General features: G+C 42.4%; 1 protein-coding gene across 1 annotated transcript in view; it reads right to left on the bottom strand.

The window, feature by feature from the left end:
• MMP28 (matrix metallopeptidase 28) overlaps positions 1 to 26,238 on the bottom strand; it is a 57,828-nt gene extending 31,590 nt beyond the window's left edge. The window contains exons 1-2 of the mRNA XM_075195144.1: positions 25,691 to 26,238; positions 11,421 to 11,494 (exon numbers count right to left, since the gene is read on the bottom strand). Coding sequence (XP_075051245.1) covers positions 11,421 to 11,494; positions 25,691 to 25,783 — 167 coding nt within the window. The 5' untranslated portion in view covers positions 25,784 to 26,238. The remainder of the gene's footprint in view (positions 1 to 11,420; positions 11,495 to 25,690) is intronic.
• Between the last annotated feature and the right edge of the window lie 235 nt (positions 26,239 to 26,473).

Raw genomic sequence — 26,473 nt, 5'->3', positions numbered from 1 at the left:
GTGATTGGAATTAATTGGTTCTTCAGAACCATATGCATGCATTGTACTAGGTTGAAATGGTAGCAGAGCATATGCAACTAAAGCCAATGGGTTTATCCAATCTCTCTCCTTGACTACTGCAACCTCCTCCTATTTAGCATTCTCCTCAGTCATCTATCTTTGGTTAAATCCATTCTTAATGCTGTCGCAAGACTGATCTTTCTCTCTCGCTGCCCCATATCTATCACCTTACACTGGCTCCCTGTGTCCTCCAGTATCCAATTCAAATTACTCACACTTCCCTACAAAGCCCTCAACTACAAAACCTCATCAAACATCTTGAATCTCATATCAAATACTCCCCCTCGCGTGCTCTTAGATTTACCTCTTGCCTCTTGTAACCACATCTCACTACAAGACTTCTCACTCACTTATGGAATTCACTACCACAAACTCTCCCACAGCCTTCAAATCTTTATATGTTTTTTGCAAATCCATCTTTATTAGAGATTACCCTACTCCCACATTTAAACACCCTCACAACTGTCCCAAGCTACACTCATTACACTTGTTTCAGCTGTACCCTTTGCCAATTAGAATGTAAGCTCTTTCATGACAACCCACCCCTTTCATGTCTGCATTTAGATTGTCAACTATGGTTTATGTATATCCTGTTTTCCCCACTATGTTATGCCTTACAAATCAGCGATAAAAATAATACAAGCCTAAATTCCATGTGACTGTTGCTGCAGGTAGGTGGACCAGAGACAATGCTGCCTGCGTGAAGCAATCTGTTTTCATAGCAGCTAGCAAAACATATATAAACAAAGGAGCCCTGTATTGACTTTATAGAATCTATACTTGCTAAACAAAAGCTGCCAGATATGCTTTGATGCCATTCTACAGACAGCTTGAGCCAGCTACCCCAGCACATCAATGAGTGCACTCATTATCTCTGTTGCTCCTCTTGGCTCTTGCTAATCTCCCTCTCAGAACCTTGGCATATATGGTCCTCATAGAAGTATATCAAACTCCTCTCTCTACAGTCGATCTCCCTACAGGATTGGCTGAACTGGAATCCAGTGTAATTATGGATTGGAACTTTTCGTAGGAACTCAAACCGGCACCTGTGGCCAGACACACGAGACTGGAAATCACTAATAAGAACTCAGATAGAAAAACACACGGAAACCACAGACAGATACACGGAACTGGAATTAAGCCATAGAGACTCAGAACCAGCCGTAGCAACAGAACTGACGATACTGTTAAAGCCACCGATACTGCAGAATGGATACTGAATAGTGCAAAGTTCTTACTGAGATAAGCACTCTTGCTGAATGCAGAATATTGCAGGGAGATGAGCAGCTTGGAAGTGCGTACTTGAAGAAAGATGAATTCCAGTCAATACAGAATACTTGAAGGAAGATATGCAGGTAATTGAAAATAGATGTGCACTTTAAACATCACTTTGCAAGTATCCTGCATTTCAGTTGGTAATGCAGGATGTTCACAGAAGACGATCACTTTGTAAACGCAGGGTAATCAGGAACAACTCTCCTTCACCCACTCCACCAGACCTGATGAACGTCCAGGAGGTGAAGTGGGTCTCCTCCTATCCCCTAACTGCACTTTTTGGGTCATTCCCACTTTACCTTCCCTCTCCTTCTCCTCCTTTGAGGTACACTCTATCCGGCTCTTCTCCCCCATCTACCTCCGTGTCTCCGTCATCTACCGCCCCCCGGCCCCACCTCCCTCTTCCTTGACAACTTCTCTGCCTGGCTCCCCCACTATCTTTCCTCCGACCTTCCCTCCATTATACTTGGTGACTTTAACATCCCTATTGAGAACTGTTCTGACCCTGCAACAATCAAACTTCTCGCCCTTTTCTCCTCTCTTGGCCTCACTCAGTGGACCTCCTCCCCCACCCACTGTCTTGGTCACTCCTTCAACCTTGTATTCTCTCATCTCTGCGATCTCTGTGACTTCTCCAACTCTCCCTTCCCACTCTCTGACCACCATCTCCTCTCCTTCGCTCTGTCCTTCTCCCCTGCTCCCACCTTCCCTAAAGCCACCCTCACCAGGCGTAACCTTGATGCCATAGACCCCACCTCTTTCTCCTCCTCTCTTGAAACTCTCCTCTTCACCTCTTCCCTCTCTGGTCTGCCCTGACCAAGCGTCCTCCCTCTACAACCATTCCCTCTCTACTGCCCTGGACGCTGTCAACCCTGCCTCTTCTATCCGCTGCTGACACCTTATTCCCCGAACCTGGTACTCCAAACTCACCCGCTTCCTCCAAAGGTGCTCTCGCACTGCGGAACGCCTCTGGAGGAAATCTCGTTTCCTGGCTGACTTCCTTCACTTTAAATTTATCCTCTCCTCTTTCTGCTCTGCGCTGTCCCTCGCTAAACAATCCTTCTTTAAGTCCCTTATCTCTTCTCAGTCCTCCAATCCCCGCCGCCTCTTTGCTACCCTCAACTCCCTCCTCTCTCCCCCAATCCCCCTGTCCCGCCTTCCCTCTACGCTTCTGACTTCGCCACCTTTATCTCTTTTAAAATTGAGGCCATCAGACGGAACATATCCTCCTCCCACCCCTCTCCCGCCACCCTTATCGCTTCACCGCCCTCCATCAACCAGCTCTGGTGCTCCTTCACCCCTACATCAGGTGAGGAAGTTCGCTCCCTTATTCTTTCCTCTCCACCCTCTACCTGTTCTCTTGATCCCATCCCCTCTCACCTCCTTCGCTCTCTGTCTCCTATTGCCTGCTCTTGCCTCGCACACTTTTTCAACCTACCACTCTCCTCTGGCGTAGTCCCCTCCTCATTCAAACACGCTCTTATCTCTCCTATCCTCAAGAAACCCAATCTTGACCCCACCTCTCTTGTGAATTATCGCCCTAATTCTCTTCTCCCCTATGTCTCCAAATTACTTGAGCGGATTATCTGCAGCCGCCTCACCAGACACCTCTCTGACAACTCCCTCCTCGACCCTCTCCAATCCGGCTATCGCCCCCTCCACTCCACCGAAACGGCCCTGGCCAAAGTTACTAATGATCTCCTATCAGCCAAATCCAAGGGTCACTTCTCCCTACTCATCCTCCTTGACCTCTCTGCGGCCTTTGACACCGTAGACCACCCCCTCCTGCTGCAAACTCTTCTCTCTCTTGGCCTCTCTGGTTCTGTCCATGCCTGGTTCACCTCATACCTTGCTAACCGCTCCTTCTCTATATCCACGTCTGGCTCTTCCGCCACCCCCTCCCCTCTCCCTGTAGGAGTCCCTCAGGGCTCTGTTCGCGGTCCTCTACTCTTCTCACTCTTTACTTCCTCCCTTGGTGCTCTCCTCTCCTCCTTCGGTCTTCAGTATCACCTCTATGCTGATGACATTCAACTCTACATCTCTTCCCCTGATCTTTCCCCCTCCCTCCTCTCTCGTGACTGCCTCTCAGCCATCTCCTCCTGGATGTCCTTGCACTTTCTTAAAATTAACATCTCTAAAACTGAACTCATTGTCGTTCCCCTGTCCAGACTCCCATCCCACCATGACCTCTCTATCGTTGTTACCAACTCCACCATCTCCTCTGTCACCCAACTTCGCTGCCTGGGTGTCACCCTTGACTCCTCTCTCTCTTTTGCCCCCCACATTCAATCCCTCGCCCAAACCTGTCGTTTCCAACTCCACAACATCGCCTGCATCTGTCCCTTCCTCTCTCAAGATACCACCAAAACTATGATCCATGCTCTCATCATCTCCCGCCTCGATTACTGCAACCTCCTCCTTACTGGCCTCCCCCACTCCCACCTGGCCCCCCTCCTCTCTATACTCAATGTGGCCGCAAGACTCATCTTCCTATTATGCCTCCCCTCTCTGCCTTGGCTTACACTGGCTCCCCTTCCCCTACAGAATCCTTTTCAAACTCCTTACCACCACTTACAAGGCTCTCTCCCAGGCTACTGCCCCTTATATCTCTAACCTCCTCTCCATTCACACTCCTGCCCGCTCTCTGCGTTCGGCCAATGACCGCTGCCAATCCTCCACTCAGGACCACTTCCCACTCTAGAATCCAAGATTGCTCCTGTGCGGCTCCCCTTCACTGGAACGACCTCCCTCGCTCCATCCGTCTCTCTTCTAATCTCTGCTCCTTCAAATAAGCACTCAAGACTCACCTGTTCCTCAAAGCCTACCAACCATCGACCTAACCCCCTCATCTTCTTTACTCGTTTTCCCCTCTCTCCTTCCGGCCCCCCTTTTATACCCCATACTTCAACTGCCTCCCCTTATGCCTGTTTGTTTTTCCTCGCTTTAGGATGTAAGCTCATATGAGTAGGGCCCTCTTCCCTCTTGTCTCCACTCCTGTTCTTTTGCTCTGCCTCTACTGCATTAGCCTGCCAGAGTTTCTGAAGTATTGGTATTTTTGTTTATTGTTCTGTACTGTCTCTCCCTGTATAGTCTACTGTTTGTTCTGTGTACGGCGCTGTGGAAATCTTGTGGCGCCTAATAAATAAATGATAATGTCAGGTATTTCACTAGGAATATCACTGACTGGTATTAGCGCAACTAAACTGAGAGGCCCGGAGTATAACGTACCGCCGGTGTTCGCCAGGGATCCCCGCAAGGAGGTTTGGGCTTTGCTGCGTGTGATGCACAGGTCGCGGTTCTCCCAGATAGTTACCAGTGCAGTGAATGGAGAGTAGTCAAACAGGCCGAGTCGAAACCAGAGGAGCGCAGTACAACGGAGAGAAGGCAAATCGTAGTCAGGAACAGTCCAAGGGTCAAAACCAGTGCAGGCAGCGAAGAACAAGGGATGATCCGGAAGAGAAGTCAAACTATAGCCAAGGAGTCAATACACAGGAGTAACACAGGAACAACAAGGCTGGAGCTGGAAGAACCAATACTCTGGCACTAGACATGTGTCAGAGGCTGCTTTAAGTACTCTAAGGTGCCTCCTGATAGGGGTTAGGGAGATTTAGGCGGTTTAGACATGCTGGCTGCAGACAGGTGAGTAGAGATAGAGTTCTGCTGCTAGGCAACAGGACGTGGATTGCGGAGAGAAGGTGTCCATCTCCGGCGCCTGTGGAGAGCGCGGAGACGGCACCTGACAGTATCCTCCCTTTCTTTCTTACGGGTGGTGCAGGAATCCCGCAGAAATCTTGCCAACAGACGTGGAGCATGAATATCCTCTTCATAGACCCAAGATCTCTCCTCTGGGCCGTAGCCCTTCCAATGGATGAGAAATTGGAGTTTTTCTCTAGAGATACGAGATTCCAGAATGCGTTCTACCAGAAATTCTTCACCACGAATGGTCTTGACAGGAGGAGGTGGAGAGGTTTTGCTGGAGAATTCGTTGAGAATGAGTGGTTTAAGCAGAGATATATGGAAGGTATTATAAATCCGAAGGGAAGCTGGTAGATAAAGTCTGTAGGTAACAGGGTTAATCACATGAGAGATGGAAAAGGGTCCAATATAGCGTGGAGCTAATTTCATAGTGGGAACCTTGAATCTAAGGTTGCGAGTAGCTAACCAGACTTTGTCTCCTACCCGAAGTACAGGGAGATTCCTTCTATGCCGATCTGAAAAGTGTTTGTAACGGACATAAGCTTGTAGTAATCTGGAACGTACTTGGTACCAAATTTGAGAAAAATTGTGTACCATATTCTGCGCAGCAGGTACCGAGGAATTAGAAAGATCAGAGAAGGTGGGGAGAATAGGATGTCTCCCGTAGATGGTAAAGAAGGGAGAGTTACCCGTGGACTCGTGTTGGTGGTTATTATGGGTAAACTCTGTCCAGGGTAAAAGTTCACTCCAGGACGACTGTTGATCCGAACAGTAGCACCTCAGAAATGCCTCCAGGTCCTGATTGGTCCGTTCAGTCTGCCCATTAGTTTGCGGGTGGTACCCAGAGGAGAATTTTAGGCTGATCCCAAGCTGTTTGCAAAAAGATCTCCAGAATTGGGAGACAAATTGGACTCCATGATCAGAAATGATGTCACTCGGGCAGCCGTGAAGGCGAAAAATCTCTCGAATGAAAAGGAGAGCCAGCTGGGAGGCAGAAGGTAATCCCTTGAGGGGAATGAAGTGGGCTAATTTCGAAAAGCGGTCCACCACCACCCAGATGGTGTTAAAGCCATGACTGGCAGGAAGGTCTGTAATGAAATTCATGCTGATACTGAGCCATGGAAGGTCCGGAATGGGCAGAGGATGGAGAAGACCGGCAGGGGGTCTCCTAGGGATCTTGTGTCGGGCGCAGACCTCACAAGCATGGATGAATTTCAGGACATCCGAGGGCAATGAGGGCCACCAATAAAGGCGAGATAGAAGAGCAACTGTCTTCTTAACCCCAGCACGACCAGCGAATTTGGCGTTATGAGCCCATCTTAGGAGTTTAATGCATAGATGTTCCTGTACAAAAGAACGACCAGGAGGAGGAGTCTTAGATGAACAATTGGTCAAGGCTAGAATCGTGGAGGGGTTGAGGATGGGTTTAGCAAGCATGGGTGACGAGACATCAGAGGAATCAAAAGATCTGGACAGTGCGTAAACACGCAAATTCTTGGTACCGGGCCGGAAGGTCAATATCAGCTGGAATCTGTTAAAGAATAGCGACCAGCGGGCCTGGCGAGGGTTCAGGCATTGTGCAGACTGTAAGTAGGTGAGATTTTTATGATCCGTAAACACCATGATGGGAAAGCGTGCCCGCTCCAACAGGTAGCGCTATTCCTCTAAGGCAGTCTTGATGGCGAGAAGTTCTTTGTCACCAATCCCATAGTTGGCCTCACTGGTGGAGAACTTTTTGGACAGGAAACCACAAGGAATGGGAAGACCTGCAGAATTCTTTTGAGACAGCACCGCTCCAATCCCAACAGAGGATGCGTCGACCTCCAGGAAGAACGGTTTGTTTTGATCGGGTTGGGATAAGACGGGTGCAAGCATAAAGGACTTCTTAATGACTAGGAAAGCTTGTACTGCCTCTGGTGGCCAGGATTTAGATTGACCACCCATCGGAGTAAGAAGAGTAATGGGAGAGATTAGCGTGGAAAATCCCTTGATGAATTGGCGATAGTAATTCGTAAAACCAATAAAACGCTGGGTAGCTTTGAGACCGGAAGGCTGAGGCCAATTGTGAATAGCTTCCAATTTGCTGGGATCCATCCGAAGGCCAGAACCTGAAACTATATACCCCAGGAAGGGAACTTGAGAGCAATTGAAGAGACACTTCTCTAATTTGCAGAACAAGTGATTAGAATGTAAACGAGAAAGAACTTCTTTGACATGCAGAATGTGAGTAAACAGGTCTTGTGCAAAAATTAGGATGTCATCCAAATATATAACCACCGACTGATAGAGTAAATCTTTGAATATCTCATTAACAAAATCTTGAAAGACGGCTGGGGCGTTAGAGACCAAAAGGCATCACCAGGTATTCATAGTGGCCGTCTATGGTATTAAATGCGGTTTTTCACTTGTCTCCTCTGCGAATTCTGATAAGGTTGTAGGCCCCTCTGAGGTCCAACTTAGTAAAAATTTGTGCCCCTCGAATACGGTCAAAGAGTTCCGAAATTAAAGGAAGGGGGTAACGATTTTTAATCGTGATGGCATTCAGTCTCCTGTAATTAATGCACGGTCTGAGAGAACCGTCCTTCTTCTTTACAAAAAAGAAGCCTGCACCTGCTGGAGAAGATGACTTCCTGATGAATCCCCTCTTGAGATTCTCGGCAACATACTCGGACATAGCTTGTGTCTCGGGTAAAGACAGAGGATATACCCTGCCTCTAGGAATACTTTTTCCAGGGATAAGGTCGATAGGGCAATCCCAAGGCCGATGGGGAGGAAGGAGTTCAGAAGCGGTTTTAGAAAATACATCAGAAAACCCGGAGTAAGCTTCAGGAAGACCAACCAGGGAAGATGTGCAGAGGCAGGCCAGCTTGGATTTCAATGGAGAAGCGGATCTCAGGCACTTCTTGTTGCAGGAGGGACTCCAGCGGATAACATGTGCTCGTTGCCAGTCAAATTGTGGAGCGTGAAGTTTAATCCAGGGTAACCCCAGGATAATAGGGTTAATGGACTGTGGAAGCACAAAAAAACTTATGAACTCATAATGAAGCGTTCCTACTTCCATCTGGAGCGAAGGAGCAGAGAGAAAGATTGAGCCATTGGAGACTCTATTCCCATCAACTGCCATGAGCATCAAATGTTGGGTCAACGGTATTGTATCGAGATGGAGTTCAGTCACTAACTTGGAGGAAATAAAGTTCCCTGCAATCCCCGAGTCCACAAAGGCCCAGGTGGGAAATTGGCCATTGGGGGAAACCAAGCTGACAGGCATCAAAAACTCTGAATCCTTCCGAGAGTAGGGAGAAAGGCACTGAGGTCCTAGGTTGACCTCCCTATTATCACCTAGGAGGTGGCGTTTTCCCGGCCTCTTGGGACAAACGGAGAGGAGATGACCTGGTTCACCACAATATAAACAGAGGCGGTTCCTCATTCGTCTTTCATGTTCCTCTGGAGAGAGACGGGAACGACCGATCTGCATGGGCTCCTCCAAGGGTGGAGTAGAAGGGATAACGTTGAGTGCCAACCAAGGAAAAGGTCGGTGAGTGCGATCCCGTTCGAGAGCCCGTTCCCTGTGGCGAATGTCCACTTTGATACAGAGGGATATGAGGTCATCCAGGTTGGGAGGGAGGTCACGAGAGGCTAAATCATCCTTTATGCGATCATTAAGGCCTTGCCAGTAGGTAGCGATGAGAGCTTCATCATTCCATCGGAGTTCGGCTGCTAGAGTCCTAAATTGTACCGCATAATGTCCTGCCATAAAGGAGCCTTGGCATAACCCTAGGAGACGGGAGGCAGCGGAAGAAACTCTTCCGGGTTCGTCAAATACTTTTCGGAACCTCTCAATGAAGACCACCAAATTTTGAAGCACGGGATCATCCCGTTCCCAAAGCGGAGAAGCCCAGGCTAATGCCTGCCCGGAGAGGAGGGAGATTAAATAAGCCACTTTAGCTCTTTCCGAGGAGAAATTTTCGGGAGCCAATTCAAATTGAATAGAGCACTGGTTAAGCAAACCACAACACTTCAGTGGATCGCCATCATATTTCTCAGGAGAAGGGATGCGGAGACTTCTGGCAGCTGCGGTGCTAGAAGAGATGGTAGGAGCTGAGGCAGTGGAGGATGAAGTGGTCGTGGAAAGAGTAGGTAGCGAGGCTTAAAGAGAGTCCAGACGGGAGACCACTCCCTGAATACATTGCACCGATTGTGCCTCATTGGATTCTTGCCGTTCCACTCTTTGAGTGGGGCAAGGGGGAATGGGAAAAGTCGCACAAGCAGTTAGTTGAGTGATTATACCCTTCTAATATTGTAATCAAATTAAGATACTCCTCAATTTATATTTTAAGGGGTGCATCAAACCTTATTAATATTAAGAAAAAAAGGGAAGAAGAAAGAAGGTCGATGAGACGCACTAAGCACTTCATGGATATAATAATAGTTAACATAACAGTGTTTCAATCTTCTAATTTAGTGCATAAAATAGCACTGGCTCTGAGTGTTATATTAATTCACTCACATCATAGGTATTATTAAATTGATTCCTGGACTACATTTACACTCAACAGAGAATAATTACAATAGTTACTAGAGTGTGGATAATAAGTTATTTATCTGCCTCAATATTATGGGTGGATGTTTAGAGATTCATGAGATGTGACCAGCTTTTAGAATCACAATTTCACTTTTATTATTTTATTGAAGATTTCGCTGCTCTTAGAAATTCATGATAATAAAAGTTAATTTTTAATATATCCAAATCCTAGTTGCCCCAAACTATTATTATATCCATGGAGTGCTTAGTACGTCTCATCGACCTCCTTTCTTCTTCCCTTTGTTCCACTCTTTGACTCAGGTGCAGTAATAAATCGCGGGCCGAAGGTTCGTCCGGTCCGCTCATGGCCAGAGTATTCTTTCACGTATTTCACTAGGAATATTACTGACTGGTATTAGCGCAACTAAACTGAGAGGCGCAGAGTCTAACGTACCACCGGTGTTTGCCAGGGACCCCCGCAAGGAGGTTTGGGCTTTGCTGCGTGTGATGCGCAGGTCGCGGTTCTCCCAGATAGTTACCAGTGCAGTGAATGGAGAGTAGTCAAACAGGCTGAGTCGAAACCAGAGGAGCGCAGTACAACGGAGAGAAGGCAAATCGTAGTCAGGAACAATCCAGGGGTCAAAACCAATGCAGGCAGCTATGGAACAAGGGATGATCCGGAAGAGAAGTCAAACTATAGCAAAGGAGTCAATACACAGGAGTAACACAGGAACAACAATGCTGAAGTTGAAAGAACCAATACTCTGGCACTAGACATGTGTCAGAGGCTGCTTTAAGTACTCTAAGGTGCCTCCTGATTGGGTTAGGGAGATTTAGGCGGTTTAGACATGCTGGCTGCAGACAGATGATTAGAGATAGAGTTCTGCTGCTAGGCAACAGGACGTGGATTGCGGAGAGAAGGTGTCTGTCTCCGACGCCTGTGGAGAGCGCGGAGACGGCACCTGACAGATAATAATAATAACTGGAACCTGCAGCCAGGAACTATTCTCAAGACAGAAGTGTATTGTTCTGGCAATGAACAGATCTCAGCAGCAGGTTTAAATAGGGTGTTCCAAACAACTATTGGCTGCACAGTTCATGTGATCACAGCTGCTGAATCTGGTTGGTCTGGAATGATCACCTGACTGCATCCAAGATGGCCGCACTAATGCAGCAGAACAAACAGTGTGTGTTTGTTTACAAACGGTGATGTGATGGACAGGAATGCTGCAGGCGACGAGGAGGGATATGGTGTTGATAACTGACCACCATTGAAAACCACTAACAAACCAACCAACAGACATGTAAAGGGGGGGGAGTTATCATTGGTTAAATAAAGGACATATATTATTAATATAAACATGGGCATTTTCTCAGTACCACTCACTTATTTATGGTATTTTGTAAGTGTGGAAAACTGTGCAGTACACCTTCTATTATTAAGTATGCTGGTTGTTATCTCATGGTCTGGTTATACTGTGTATGGGCGGAAAGCTGCATAGTACTATTGGTTTTCTTCACAGTGAAAGTGATTGGTATATTTTGTATGGGTGGACAACTTGAAGTACTATTTCTGTATGCTGGAAGTATCGGAACTTTATTGATGAAAAACTTCACAGTACCATGTCGTTCAGCATTCTGGACGTTATTATTAGTATTTGGTTTTACTTTGTTGCATGGACAATTACACTGTACCACATCTGATGATCATTATACTGGAATTAAATAGAGGTGGTAAAAGATTTAGTGCTGGTACAACATGGGTAACTCCTTAGCCTGAATATTAGAATTGTGTTTCCACACCATCCCTTTGTCAAACCTCTCAATTTAAAGGAGGACCTAACCCCTACACTAATTGTCACATTACCTTAATGCTGCTGCAAGCTGTGATGTGCTATAATCCTTTTCTTCTTTAAGGTATCCATATTTCTCAAGAAATACCTAGTAGGAAAAACAAGAGAATAGCATCAGATTTGAAGACATATTGTGCAAATCAAAGCATCGTTTTATAGACACCTGTGTTCAGGGGTGGATTGGGAACTTACAGTGGCCCTGGAAAAAATTCTTGAAGTGGCTTCATGTGGGAAGGACCAAATCAACTGTAGGCAGGGCCAACACAAAAGGAGGCGGGATTAGTATAAAAATGACTATGCCACCAGAGGCTGGTAAAGCACTAGACTGCCCATTACATACCACCCTTCCCCCAACACTCCCGCCCATAGGACAAACATGCCCCCGGAAGGGAAAGAGCCCTAAATCAGGACTGTCCCACTGAAATCGGGACAGTTAAGATATATGATTAAGCAGATCCGAGTGCCCAGTGATTTAATGAAAAAAACATTAATGGGAAAAAAATAAAAAAAATAAAAAGAAATCCGGTGACCTAGGGACGGCCTCATTAGGCCACTGGCCTGCTGGGAAAATTCCTGGTAAGGTCTATGGCCAGTCTGCCTCTGTCCGTGTGGTGTAATCTCAGAATGATAAATCCACTATAAACACACAATCACTTTTGCTTCTTACTTAGAGATTTTATGGTCATTATATTTATATTATTTATAAAGCACTAATATACTGCACAGCCCTGTTATTCTTGTTATATTCTGAACAATATTTAGTGATATTAACAGAATAACTCAATAATTATGAAGTATGGCTACTACGTTAGGATTTACTGGTAATAATTTCTTACCATTTCTCAGGAAATCATGTGCCTTTTATATAGGACACTGGAATTATTGCATCCATTGGATTTATTATAACCCATATTTAAGTCAATATGCAGCCTGGCCTTTTCCCTGAGTGATTATTCTGTCATTAGAGTGGGACACAGCAGTATGCACCAGTACATATAATTTGCTTGTAATATCTCTAGAAACGTTATTCAACTGTTGCCAGCTTTGTAGCAAGGAAAACAAATGGAAGAAAAGTCAAGTAGCCTCCCATAGTCTTTCCAGCTGTTACAGGAATAGTAATAGTTTTGCTACTGTGTAAATGAGAAAAATCTTGAAGCCTTGAAGTGGAGGATTGGCAGAGTACCCACAGAGCTCCTATCCATGCAATCTTGAGGGTTAACATGGAGCAGCTGTGAAAGCGGCCTACTTACTAGTTGTTTTTTTTACCCCCAATACTTCTTAATCTAGAAGGCAGCTTTTATTGTTTTCCTGCTGGGACAGTACTTCTGAAAAGGCTGGCCACCTGCACCCCCACCCCTCCACAGCGATATCTTTAGCCACAGCGGCGGCGAAAGACATCACTTCCTTGTTTAGTGAGCTTGTATATACTATGCGCAAAAGTACACACCATCCAAATATAGAGATATTGCACTCTCCGGCAGCCACAGAACAAGTTAAGATATGCTTAATGCCGCACGAAAAGCTATATATTTCTCTTGCATTATTACTTTGCTAAATTACTCTGAAGCTTAAAGTTGGCATAATTATGTGGAAACAACAATCTCTGCCGGATTTTGTATAAAAATCTGATAAATGAATAGGCCCCGAAGCCTCTGAGCTCTATAATGTAAGCAACTCACTTAACTTCTGTGGGCTCCTTATCAGACTACACAGGGTACACTATTCCCTTTCTAAAGAGACTCGCTGATTAAACATGGCTTTATCTTTGTGAAACTAATCATATGATTATATTTTGGGCATGTGTACATGGATACTTATGTTATGTGTGCTACTTAGACAACATTATCCAAGATAACCTCCGCACTTCAACAGATTAAGGCAATATACAGAGGAATTTCACACATTATCTCGAATGCCAACTACAACAGAAATGGCTACATGTCGCCAACTACTTTCCCGGATATTAGTAGAGACAGAGGGAAATGAGGATTTTCCTGTAAGATGAATTGGGAGCCAAGAAATAGTTCAATGCATTTGTTTTTTTCCATGCAAGAAATAAAACAAAGAACATGGTTTCCTCAACAGGATGCCAGGTCAGACCTATAGGTTTATGGTATGTGTACATTACACTATGGGGCTATCAATTTATACCATACAAATAAATGTCACTCAAAACCAAACAAAACGTAGTCATTAAAAATGGGATATCCACCTATCAAGCAAAATTATTTTTAAATTTTGTAGGGTTGTAAAACTTTTATATGACACCCCTGAGCTCCATTTTGTTCTCAATATTGGTTTTATTTTAAAAAAAATTTAATAAAGTCATTTTTATTGATCTTGAAGACCAAAAAAAAACTAAAAAAGAACAGTCAAAAAAGGAAATCCAAGCCTACATCCCAAAAGACTACTTGTGGTCATGTGAAAAAGGACAAAGTATTTTCCAGACATATAAACAACGTACGTGAATCAAACGAGTGTGCACGTCATATGTGACATTTTTATACTGGTTTTACTTTTAGTTCTGTTAGTAATATTAGCTGTAATTTGAATAGTGGTCAGTAAAAAATATATTCAAGGCTTGGCAACATTGCTCAATTAAAGTTTGTGATGTAGATGTGTGTAGTGACTTCATCTCTCTGCTGTCAAAGTTATTATAATGATGCAGACAGAGTCTTCTGCACTTCATGAAAGACTCAGCTGCCCTCCTTACCCTTTGACCTCCACAGTATAAAAAATCCCTTAATCACCTCTGCAGTAGAAAGAGAAGTGCTCTTATTTCACGCCATCCCATATGACAGCAGACGTTACTATTTTGGACATAGTGCTTTAAGGTTATTCCTACTGTAATACAAAACAAGTAATGCATGCCTCAGCAGTTACTGAGACACTAGTACTGTCATATACACATAGGAGTCTATTGTGCTCACTTTTGCTTCAAATAACCGCATTTTTAAGTATCCTATTAATTTATAACTAGGGGATTGCAGAAGGGTCAACATTAAAAATAGTAGTTCTACGCTCATTGTTTAATTGTTTCAATTAAATTGTGCTCCTATTGCTGATGTTTATTATTATTTTCAGATAGTGATAATTAGGTAATGTCAATTATATTTTATGATTTGTTCCAGTATTTATTGCATAATTTAAACCAATAAAACAATTTCAATTGATAATGGCATATAAAACTGGCACAAGTCCCTATCACATCGTAAAAACACACTAATTAATACAACTAAAGAAATACTATGGCATAGAGCAATAAGGAAATTAAAAATCTTGAATAACAATCTGAGAAATAATTAAATAAATAAAAGCACCTCACATACAAAAACAATAGATTATCAAAATCCAAGTTCATAGTTTCTAATACTTGAATAGCACCACAATGTCCATTTTGTATTGAAACACATTGTCTAAAGCAGTGGTTCCCAAAGTTTTGCAGCTCGCGGCACCCTTAGAGTCTCCAAATTTTTTCAAGGCACCCCTCAAAAATAATTCTTGAGCAGTCCTGTTTTAGAAGTAGTTGGGTCAAAAAATTGTAATAAGTATTTAGGTCACGACAGAAATACTTATTTAGTTGTATGCAAAAATGCCCCTCTGCATCCAGGCACACTGCCCCCCCTGCATCCATACACACTGCCCCCCTGCATCCAGACACTCTGCCCCCAGGCACTCTGCCCCCTCGGCATCCAGGCACACTGCACCCTCTGCATCCAGGCACACTGCCCCCTCTGCATCCAGGCACACTGCCCTTTCTCACATTGCCCCCTCTGCCCTCTGTCACGCTGTCCCCCTCCTCTGCCCTCTGTCCCCCTCCTCTGCCCTCTGTCCCCCTGCTCTGCTCTCTGTCCCCCTCTTCTGCTGTCCTCCTCCTCTGCCCTCTGTCACGCTGTCGCCCTCCTCTGCCTCCTGTTCCCCTCCTCTGCCCTGTCCCCCTCCTCTTCTCTCTGTCCCCCTTCTCTGCTCTCTGTCCCCCTCCTCCTCTGCTCTCTGTCCTCCTCTTCTGCTCTCAGTCCCCCTCCTCTGCCCTCTGTCCCCCTACTCTGCTCTCTATCCCCCTCCTCTGCCCTCTGTCCCCCTCCTCTGCTCTCTGTCCCCCTCCTCTGCCCTCTGTCCCCCTCCTCTGCTCCGTCCCCCTCCTCCTCCTCTGTCCCCCTCCTCTGCCTTCTGTCCCCCTCCTCTGCCCTCTGTTCCCCTTCTCTGCCCTCTGTCCTCCTCCTCTGCCCTCTGTCCCCCTCCTCTGCCCTCTGATTACCAGAGGTGCTGCTATTGTGCCTTTCATGTTGCATTAGGGGTTAACCCATTCTCCAATTATCCCATGCACCTGGGTGTGTTCTCATTTCCCTTATATATACTTGTCACTCCCAGAACACATGGCTGGTTATTGATGTTACACCCTGTGATTATGCTGCATTGGGATCTCAACATACATTCTGCTGACCTGTTTTCATCTGTGAACCTGGTACTTTCCTGTGCATCTTCCTGTACTTGCTGCCTGGAATCTTTCCACACCTCCCGTCTACCTGCAACTGTGTATACCTGGTAATTTCTACAAGACCATTATTGCATCATCTGTTCAGACTCTTCAGCAATAAACTTGTATGTTTTTCACCTTATTCATGGCTCCTTTGCTGTATTTCTACATTGATTTGTGACACAAATATTTGATATTGTTTTCAAGATGTTAGTAACGTCAGGATGATGGTATGATTAAATATTTGCCGATTCAATTCAGTGTCGTCGTGAATCTTGGTACCCTGTGTTGTCCACTGCAATGCAAGCTGTCATTCGCACAGAGAGCAGAGGTATCGTTCCACAATGGTAGGTGTAGGCGTGTCCCAATGCATTTCGTCTGTCTCTGGACTTTATCAAGGGCATGTAGTTTTGTATCTGGATAATCAGTCCTATTTGGTCAACTTACATACCTAATAAATGGACATTGGCTGTCATCAGATTTATTAACTGGCATAAATATTTAGATATCTGCTGGATTATAGTCATTACATTGTAGTGAAATAGTGGAGACCTGTATTAAATGATATACATACATTTTATTCTTTACAACATTGTTCACGTTCCTGTTGTGTACATTATAACAGCTTATACAGTTGACAATACAGGAAACTAATATCTATTTTCACATATTAAATTAACGGAGTATGATTAGACAAAGGTAAATTGTCATTTACAACAGTAAGCAGGATTATCGGATACATAATGTATAATATCATTTGTATGCACCAGTTTTTGGAGTACAAAGGACTATTGTTTATTCACAATTTCCATTATTTATGGCTCATTAGTCAGATGCATGCCACTGTGTTTTATAATCCCTTGTAGGACAATCTATATAGAATAGCATTCTAATTATTTTTATTGACCAAAAAGTAATTGCTGATGGTGAAATTATGTATCTTGCCATTCTTCTTGGCTTAGATTTGGTGGTCTTGATAATTATCGCCCACCTATAAAGGAGGCTCAGCTTCTCGCTACTTGTCGCTCCACCTCCTCCTTGGTAATTGGGGGCCCAGGTCCTTTCCTTTTGACCCTCTGAGCAGAAGTGGGACTGTACCAGGTGTTCTCAGGTGGTCTCCCATCCTGTTACTTACCCGGCTCCACCCTGCTTGGCTTCCAAGATCGAACGTGGTTGGGCATTACCAGGGTGGTATGACCGTAGTGATTGTTTCCCACCTAATAGCACAGATCGGCGGTCTTTTGGATATAGGATCTGAGTTCCTCCTCTACTCCAATATTTATATGGATAAATCAATTTACACATTTAGGCCTCTTGGTATCAAGGTTTTAATGGTGTATATTGTCTTTGTTTCTTCTCTTTTCAATTTCTGAATTAGATTTCCCCCTCGCTAACACGTGGTAACTTTTTTAATGCCAATGAAGTTTAAGCCTGTGCGATCACATCCATGTATCTCTTTAAAATGATGGTTCTCGAAACCTATTTAAATATTACTGCATAGACCAAAGTAAAAGAACCCGGAACTCCGAGATCTTTTTCCTAACCAGTTACATCCTCTGGAGGTGGTGTTACTCTGAATATAATTGAATGCTACGGTGCTCCTGAGGTCTGGTGCCCTTCTAAATACAATATCTAGGCATTAGAACACATATTACCCAGTCATTTTATCGTGTTGGAGCATATGCCAATGCTTATTTAGAAGTCTTGTTATCCTTTTTGCCCATCTGGATTACTTGGATATAAAGTAAGTTTTTCCCATATAACTTTTTGTAGACTTAACTACTTGTTGGTTATCCTGTCTGTCTATCTTTAGATTTTAAGAAAATATTTCTATCCACATTAATTAGTTGTGAAAAGGCTTTGTCAGCCATGTCCTTATCATAATTTTTCTCCAAGAATTGGATTTTCATTTGTTCCCCTTGTTCTATATAATTATCAATGCGTGCGCAATTTTGTTAGATCCGTGTGAACTGGGTGAAGGGTATACTACGCAACCAGACTGGATGATGGTTGCTGTTGGGATAAAATGTAACTATTGACATCTACAGATTTCAGAAGGATATCTGCTGTGGTCCAACTGTTATCATATGCAATAGCAGCCCCCATATGTTTCACTGCAACAAGGAATGAAAATGATTGTGTCAAAAATGCGCTAGTTAATAAATACATCCCTTAATGCTTACAAGGATTTCATACAAATCTTTTATTTTGTAAATAATAAAACCCAGAGACAGAAACAATAAATACATATTTAGCAGGAGCTGTTCTTGACACTCCCATACCCTCCGATCCTAAGCATGTGTTATTGCCCCTACCTCTTCCAGACCTCCCAACACATACTCATAAGCTTCTCCGGCACATAATCAGTGCAGCTACCTGTCAAATAGCTGCCGATTGGAAAAATCCCACCCCCCCCCAACTATCCAAATGGTCTGTGGTCAGGTCTGGCACATCTATCAGATGGAACATATTACCAGTGTGCTTAGGGGCTCCTCCGTGTCCTTCAACAAAGTCTGGTCTCCCTGGGCTTCATATTGTAATCAACCCCTACTTCAATTCTAGATTAACTCGATTCGTTACTGGAACCACCAGATTAAACTACTTTCCCCGGTTAAAAGCGTGAATTCCTTCTCCCTTCCCCCTAATCCTACAAACCTGTTCTCCCCCCTCCCATCTTACCTTGTACCATTCCCTCTTCTCCCTCTTCTTTTTTCTTTTCCCCTTTGTTTGTACAGCTTAAAACAAAATAACATCTTTATGGTACTACATTGTCATGAAGTTGAGTTTACACTGTAAAAGCACCGTGAGAAGGTGTCATATATATATTGTTCAACTTATATGTGCATATGTTATCTCACTAATGTACTTTTCAAGAATTTTGTTATTCAGTAATATTGTTCAAGATAAGATGTTACTAATAAAACGTATTTAATAAATAAATGCCTAAAAGGTATACCTGGAGGGTACACTTTGTTTATACTAAACAAGCTCATGCTGTACTCCTCAGATGAACAGTGTTACCCATACTTGCCAACTCTCCCGGAACATCCGGGAGACTCCCGCGATTCACCCGGAATTGCGGCGTTTAGCCCCGCCCCCACTGTAAAATGACGCGATTTGCGTCATTACGTGATGCGATTTCGGCACCCCGCCCCCTGCACGCCCACGTCCCAGCCGGCATTTCCCGGAAAAAGAAAAACAAATGTTGGCAAGTATGGTGTTACCTGATTTCAAATGGTCTTTTTTGAAACGCACAAAAAGAATCCGTGGATCTCTTCACAGATTAGAATACAAATGATTCAAAGCTGTACACAGGCATTACTTGTATTGGAAGAAATATTAAGATTTTTATACCTATTATGGAGACAATAGTAAAACGTACAAATATAAAATTATACAAAATGCATTTCAACTAGCTATGTAAGTCCTCAGTGCAGTTCATTGGAATACAGGTCCACAGTGAATTTTACAGATGCTGTCACTGTTAGACAGCCTTCAAATAAACTGTGACTGACTGTCATTATAGTTATGCTTCTTTATAATTGCTCAATTTGGTCAAACTGTCCAATCACTATAGCACTTGAGACCAAAAAGCAAGGCATATACCCTATAAAATCTGATTATTATTGGATTCAGTCAGGAAAGGAAGAAAATCAGGTTGAAAAATAGCCCCCAGTATATGGCCACATGGCTCAACCTGAAAGCTCAGACAGCAGTGCAATGCATTGCATTTGATTTGGTGCAGCACCTGAACAAATAAATTAGTGTATGTTGGCTCTAATATGAGCAAAACATCCAAATTACAATGTACGTCCCGGCTTAAAACAGACATGATACAATCATCCAAGAATATCTTACCTGTTTGGCAGTGTGATAAAAAGATGTAAACAGTAGTAAAAGTTTTAACATTGATGTACTAAAACAAATTTATAGTGAACAGTTCACTTTATATATTACATTTTAGATGTGGCCTTTCTATTGCTACGTTTTACAGTCTTATCTTTCCCATGGCAAAGTGTGCATCTGGAGAATGTTACCTATTCCTTGTTTGACCTGCTTGGTAAGTATCCATAAATTCATCAATAGTAAAAATACATAAGTTTGGTTGCAGAGAATGTGTTTCATAAAATAGAAATCTGTATTTGCTAAATAGAAACATCATAATAATAATAATAATAATAATAATAAAAAAAAGTTGTTTGGATTATATGTTGTAATACCATGTTAAACTATTTAGTATTTCTCAGAACCAAGTAAAATATCAACTCAAACAGAGCAGACTAAGCATGCACTTTCTTATTATAAACAGAAAAATATGTTTAGAGGAAAGTATGTTTTAAGTTTTGCATTACTCAGATTCTCAATATCACCTCAAAGCTGTGTTTTTAGTAGTACATTTACTTTCTCTACATTTAAAGAAATTGTCAACTAATGTAACTCTGCTAATGAATTAGTACTAAGGGGTCTATTTATCAAAAGCATTGAAGAGTCAAAATGCTAGAAAAAAGGTTATTTGTTATTTACCAAAAAGGTTAAATTGGGAAAATTCAAAGATTGTGTTACTATTACAATGGTATCCAGTGAAAGCCTGACATATGAATTGCTGTAAATTTGAATTTTTAATGTCAGAAAATTTACTGACAGATTGCAACCCTGTTTTTGTACATTTTATCTGTTCTTGTAACATATAACATCTGTACTTGTACCTATAGTAGAAAGCATGGTGTGCCTAGGAGGTGTATGAATGTTTGTAGTCCGAGGACCATAATGGTGTCCTTATTCACACTAGTCTTATAAAGCAGAATGTATGTTCTATGTAGCATCTGCAATTTGAGCAGTTTCTTCCCAGTGTTATGCTTTTCTGTAGAGACATAAAAAAATTGAAGTCCCAGCTGGCAATGCATAATTCTTAATCTACGCCCAGTTATTCGGGACATGAAAGGCTTCCTGCTGTAGGAACCCTATACAATGAGAGAACACATAAGGACGGAGGAGTATTGTAGCTCAGCATGTTGTCAGTCTGCTCAGCAGAAACATACAAGGAAAGTTTCCCACAAAAGAAAGAAGGAAAAAAAAAAAAAAAAAACAACCAGCCAATTCCATTGTGTAATGATCTTAAAAAAAATTCAGTTGCCTTTAATTAGTATTTAGTTATAATTAAATGTGAAACTCACTTGAAAATGGGGAAAAGAGGGAGAGAAAGAATGACAGTTTATTCTAGCTATCTGCAGTGCTGTTTCCCTTTATTGCAATTACAAACATTTAAACATTTTAGGCAATTCCTTAGACCAGGTAGAATATTTTTGGAAGTGCTCAAAAAAAGGCAAATAATAGAACAGAATAAAGCCTTGTACACACAGCTGATAAGGGTGTTTTCAACGCTCTGTGATACTCAAGAAAAAGGCATATTAAAGCCTTTGGTGAATGGTCTTTCTGTATGCACAGCCACTCACGGTTAACACAGGGCGGCTAGGCTGTTAACAACAGACAACACTACAATCAGTGCCACATCACATCCAGACTGAACATAAATGGTTTAATGATAGTTAATTTTCTAATCATTGAAAGCACCCCTGAAATAATACACCACAAGGGCTGTGTGTGTGTGTGTGTGTGTGTGTGTGTGTGTGTGTTTGTGTGTGTGTGTACGAAGCCTTTCTCAAGTAAATATATCAGGAACAGGAAATTCACTACATTTATAAACAATGATATTTTATAGAGCTCTTCTTGCTGAACAGAAGAAAAGTACAGTTATGTTTTAGATAATCTTTGTTTCGTCTTTAATAAAATTGACGTTTTCAATATGTGCGTCACAATCGCCAAATATCAGCGATTTGACAGAGCCGTTGCTTAATGTACTTACCCTTGGGAATACATCAGTGAGGTCAGTCTAACTGTGGATAAGAGTGAATAAGTTTATGGATTGTAAGCTTGCAATCAGGGCCCTCATACCTCTCTGTATGTCTGTATTACCCAGTATTGTTCATTACTGTGTTTATTCCCAACTGTAAAGTGCTACGGAAATTGCTGACGCTATATAAAAGGTTGATGATGATAATGATGATGAGTTTAAGTCTGATTTGCTACCAGACTGTTTTAGTGCAACTGAGATTTGTCTACTGAGAGAGATTAAGCTGTATATTTACTAAACACTGGGTTTGAAAAAGTGGAGATGTTGCCTATAGCAACCAGATTATAGTTTTCATTCATTTAGTACATTCTACAAAGTGAAAGCTAGAATCTGATTGGTTGCTATAGGCAAATTCTCCACTTTTTCAAACCCACAGTTTAGTAAATATACCCCCAAGTCTCACAGCCTAGGACTCTAACAGGACAGGTAAGTAAATTCAGGATAATGTATTGCAACAGGGAGGGTGAGAGGAGGATGAATTACAGAATGAGGGGGGGGGATGTGTTATCATACAGGTAAGGGAGGGGGATTGCTTCAGGGGAGGGCTCACTTCCTATGTGTTGTGACCACACCCACTCTGGTGACAATATTTGCCACATGCATTTTTAACAATGTTGAGAAGTATGATATAATTGAGGTATGGCATAACTGCAAAGGGGTTTCTTTGTTCCGCTAGTAAATTCAATGTATTTTAAATGTTTTAGCAAGTTACGTTTTATTGAGCTCCATAGACCAACAAAGTTTGTGCTTCCCTGCACTAGAATAATAGAAAAAGCATCCTTGGAAACTGCAATTACCAAAACCTAAAATGTAACATTTCACACTTTGTATGAGGTAACAGACAATGAAACATATATAAAGCTGTAAATTCATAGGCAAACATATATTATCTTGCCATAAGTGGAACCTAAATAAATCATGTTAAATATCACAACACTGCAGCATTGCACACCATTATTCTTGACTGTTTTTCTAGTAAATCAGCTGCAACCTATAACTCATACCCAACTCCCCATGCAGCTGTTATATCTATGATATGTGTGACATGAATTTGGCAGAGCAGGCTGCTATGACTGTGGTCTTCACACTAAATGCATGTAAAAGCTACATTTTTATAAAAAAAAAAAACTTTTTATTTTAACAGACTTATAAAGTATGATGATATTACAGTTTAAGGTAAATAAACAGATTCTGCTTTTCTAATACTACAATATTAAAAATCAGTGGATTACAGAATATAATAGAATAATAAATGAATGTATTGTTTAATTAGGATGTAGGAAGGGAGAACTACAGAATAACAAGTGTAATGTTAAATAGAGTTAATAAAGCAGATTCATGCATTTATCCAATTAGCAGTGACATTCCTCAGAACATCATGGGTCCGCATTTTTATCATTACTATGGTACAAATATACTCTCATTGTCATTCGCACCTCTATGGGGTGTGAGGAAAAATGAGCAGATATTTCAGTAAAAATATACGCCCAAAGTGTCTCTGTAATCCTGCGAGACACAATTCTATACACAATAGAAGAAATCACTGTAAACCGTAAATGTTGACAAACCAGAGATAGTGCTTTGTACTGTGATACAAATGTACACTAGTGTTTTAAACTGCTTTAAGTCACTACCTTCTATTTATAAGTACTATATTGTAATTTGAATACACTAGTATAGCATCTGGGTTCACATCCCATACATTCACGTACTTCCTCTGTCACTCACTGCACCTGTAATACTCAGGTCTTTCTTCCATACCTTGACTGCCGCCTGGCTGAGGATCAGTGTTCAGGGGGTGACTTTGTGCAAAGTAAGGACTATTCACTATGCTGGTGTCTACAATATGGGATTGGAATTGTAGGCTCTGTGCAAAGGTAGGGATCTCTGTAAAAAGGTAGGGATCTCTGTGAAATAGAAGGTGACCATGCGGCTTTATTTGCTCAGTTATAGTCTAAAGCTGCATTTTGCAATGGAGGTAGCCGGATAGATTCAAGGTGTCATGGGGGTCGAAACTAGATATTTGTTAGCCCCATAGAAAAAAATTGTAAGGGCCCCAGTGTACTGCTCAATGGTGAAACACGTGTATATGTGTGTGTGTGTGTGTGTGTGTGTGTGTGTGTGTGTGTGTGTATATATATATATATATATATATATATATATATATATATATGCAACTTTGACAGGAAAGCTGGCCCCCTCAACAATGGGTCACATAGTAGCTGCACCCCCTGCACCATTGGTAGGGATGTCTTGGGGCAATCACTCAGATATTGCATCCAGGCCTCTAACTACACAGCTGCTTGGATATTTCTGTATTTGCAAAAATCATAGATGAGTTTTGTTTTATGTCTAGCCAACAAGTTTGTATGGGGCTACAGACTGACTTCACAATAAAATGACAATCATACTTTTAATCCCACTATCCCTCCCCCTTAAGCAGTGACCAATGCTGGAGGGCTGGCAAAAAATGAAGGTGACCGATTGACCCAGCCCAAGGTAGCCCATTATAGGACTGGCCCAGGGGCAGATGCCCCCTGCCCAGCCTGTCCCTGATCAGACATAAAAGGTATTGTACATATCTTATTTAAGTTAATAAGCAAAGGGGTTCTATCTACACTAACAAGTGAGGTAGGGAAGGAGCAGAAAGAACACTGGCAGGGAGTTCACCTCCAGTAGAGAAATTATGTGGGGAAATTTAATTTTTTTTAAAAAAAATGGTGTTAGAATGACAAGTCTATACAGATGCTAACCTTTGTGAACTGTGGGCAATCTACCTGATGTACTTTTTTAACTGCAACAGTATTTATGACACTGTTTTTTTACTGCACGGAAATTAAAGCCAGTTATTCTGGGCACATTCTCTGCACATACTGCAAATTCCCCATCATCCACAAACTGGAGGAAAAGGGGTATTGTGCATTCATTGATCCAAGCAGATCTAGGGGTAAATGTATCAATATGCGGGTTCTTCAACACCCGCGTGTTCAGCCTCTTCCGCGATTAAATTTCAAGCGGCGCTGCATTGTAAAGGGTTAACTTCCCTTTACAATGCAGCGCCGTTTGAAATTTAATCGCGGAAGAGGCTGTACACGCGGCTGTTGAAGAACCCGCATATTGATACATTTACCCCCTAATGTGGGATTTGTAGTTCAGATCGGCTTTATACAGGATGTTTGTTTTTTTGACAATGTATTATGTCATTGTGTTATATGATACACTTTAGTATGGTATATTTCATTATGGATGATATCACAGTAGCGGAGTAGGTTTATTGAGTACACAATGACAGAGCTCAAATGAGTGAAAACTGTTTTTTGTAGAAGAGTAACACTGCACCTGTATGTTGTTGCTTTTAGACAGGCTACACCATCATGCATGTTTTTATTTTCAACCATAGAACTGATTTTACACAGTATTGAGTATAGTCCAGGTATTCCATCTACTTTGATTGTAAATGTGTGACATACAGCATCACTTTTGAGGTACAAGTATCGCCAGTGGTTGAAGTGGAAATTTAGAAGCAGTGGTATGGAAAGTGTAAGCAAATGAAATTTGTGGGGTTTTCAATCAAATTAGGAAAGGGCAGTATGGCATACCACCGTATACCAGCCCACTTCCACTACTGAGCATCTCCCAATGTACAGCAAGTGACCCTAGTACACTCCCAACCAAGAAATAAAAAAGCCAGTGCATAAAGATGGATACAGCAATTCTCCTAGCATAAGAAAGTAAATAACGAGAAAGACAGAGGAATATTTGTATTTATTCACCAGAAAGTGTTAATTCCCATAATGCCAAACTTCCTTCAGGGTTAAATTCTCTATGAAAAATGGGGATAGATGGCAACTGGACACAACCCTCCTTTGAAGTGGTATCCCAATATCTCTCCTTACCTTTGCAGTGTGTACAGCCTCCTCTGTGGCTGGATCAGTGCCTGAGCACAGAGTCATGACAGCAAGAAGTAGATAGAGGATTCCAGCTCTCATCCTCAGAACGTCTTCCACAACCACTCTGTCCTTTATTCCTGGCTATCTTCTTAATCTATTAATAAAACCATCACATCTCTAGCAGATACTTTTCCAGTCTTCAGAGACGACTTTATACAGCGACAACCTGGATACTCTGATATGTCTGTTAACCAGTGTCACAACAATCTCCACATCAGTCACTCAGTTTCATTATTTTTACATCCATTCCTCTTGCTACCATGAAAGTGTCCTGCTATTATGAAGTTTTAAATCCATTGCTACATTAATCTTGAAAGTGACAAGTTATCTGAACTTTTGTGCCCAGGCATGAGTGGTAACTTCTTCAGCATACTATCAAAAAAGCAAATATCTCAAAATCAGGATGCTGCCGTTATCTGCTCAAGAGGCTTAAGATAGTGAGCAGTCCAGCAGCTGTGAGTCACCCATCCAGTTGTGCATTGTAGTTAAGCTCTCCCTGCTCTGGGATAGAAGCACACATCCTTCACTGATTACAGAGAATCAGGCACCTCCCTAGGCAGGAGGAGTCCATGTAGTAGAAGCATTGCTAATCAACAACAGTCTGGGAACATTCACATGAAGCGAACTTGTTCCTGCAATGCTCATAGAGTGAATCATTTTAAAGATTCTTAACTCTTTTCTTACCAGACCCTCTTGCTATTCATTGCCTAGTTAATCTGTTCTTTTCAT

The sequence above is a fragment of the Mixophyes fleayi genome, chromosome 2 (assembly GCF_038048845.1).
Source record: "Mixophyes fleayi isolate aMixFle1 chromosome 2, aMixFle1.hap1, whole genome shotgun sequence".
Taxonomy (NCBI): Eukaryota; Metazoa; Chordata; class Amphibia; order Anura; family Limnodynastidae; genus Mixophyes; species Mixophyes fleayi.
Note: the sequence above shows the minus strand (reverse complement) of the source record. Positions and strands in the feature narration are given on the sequence as shown.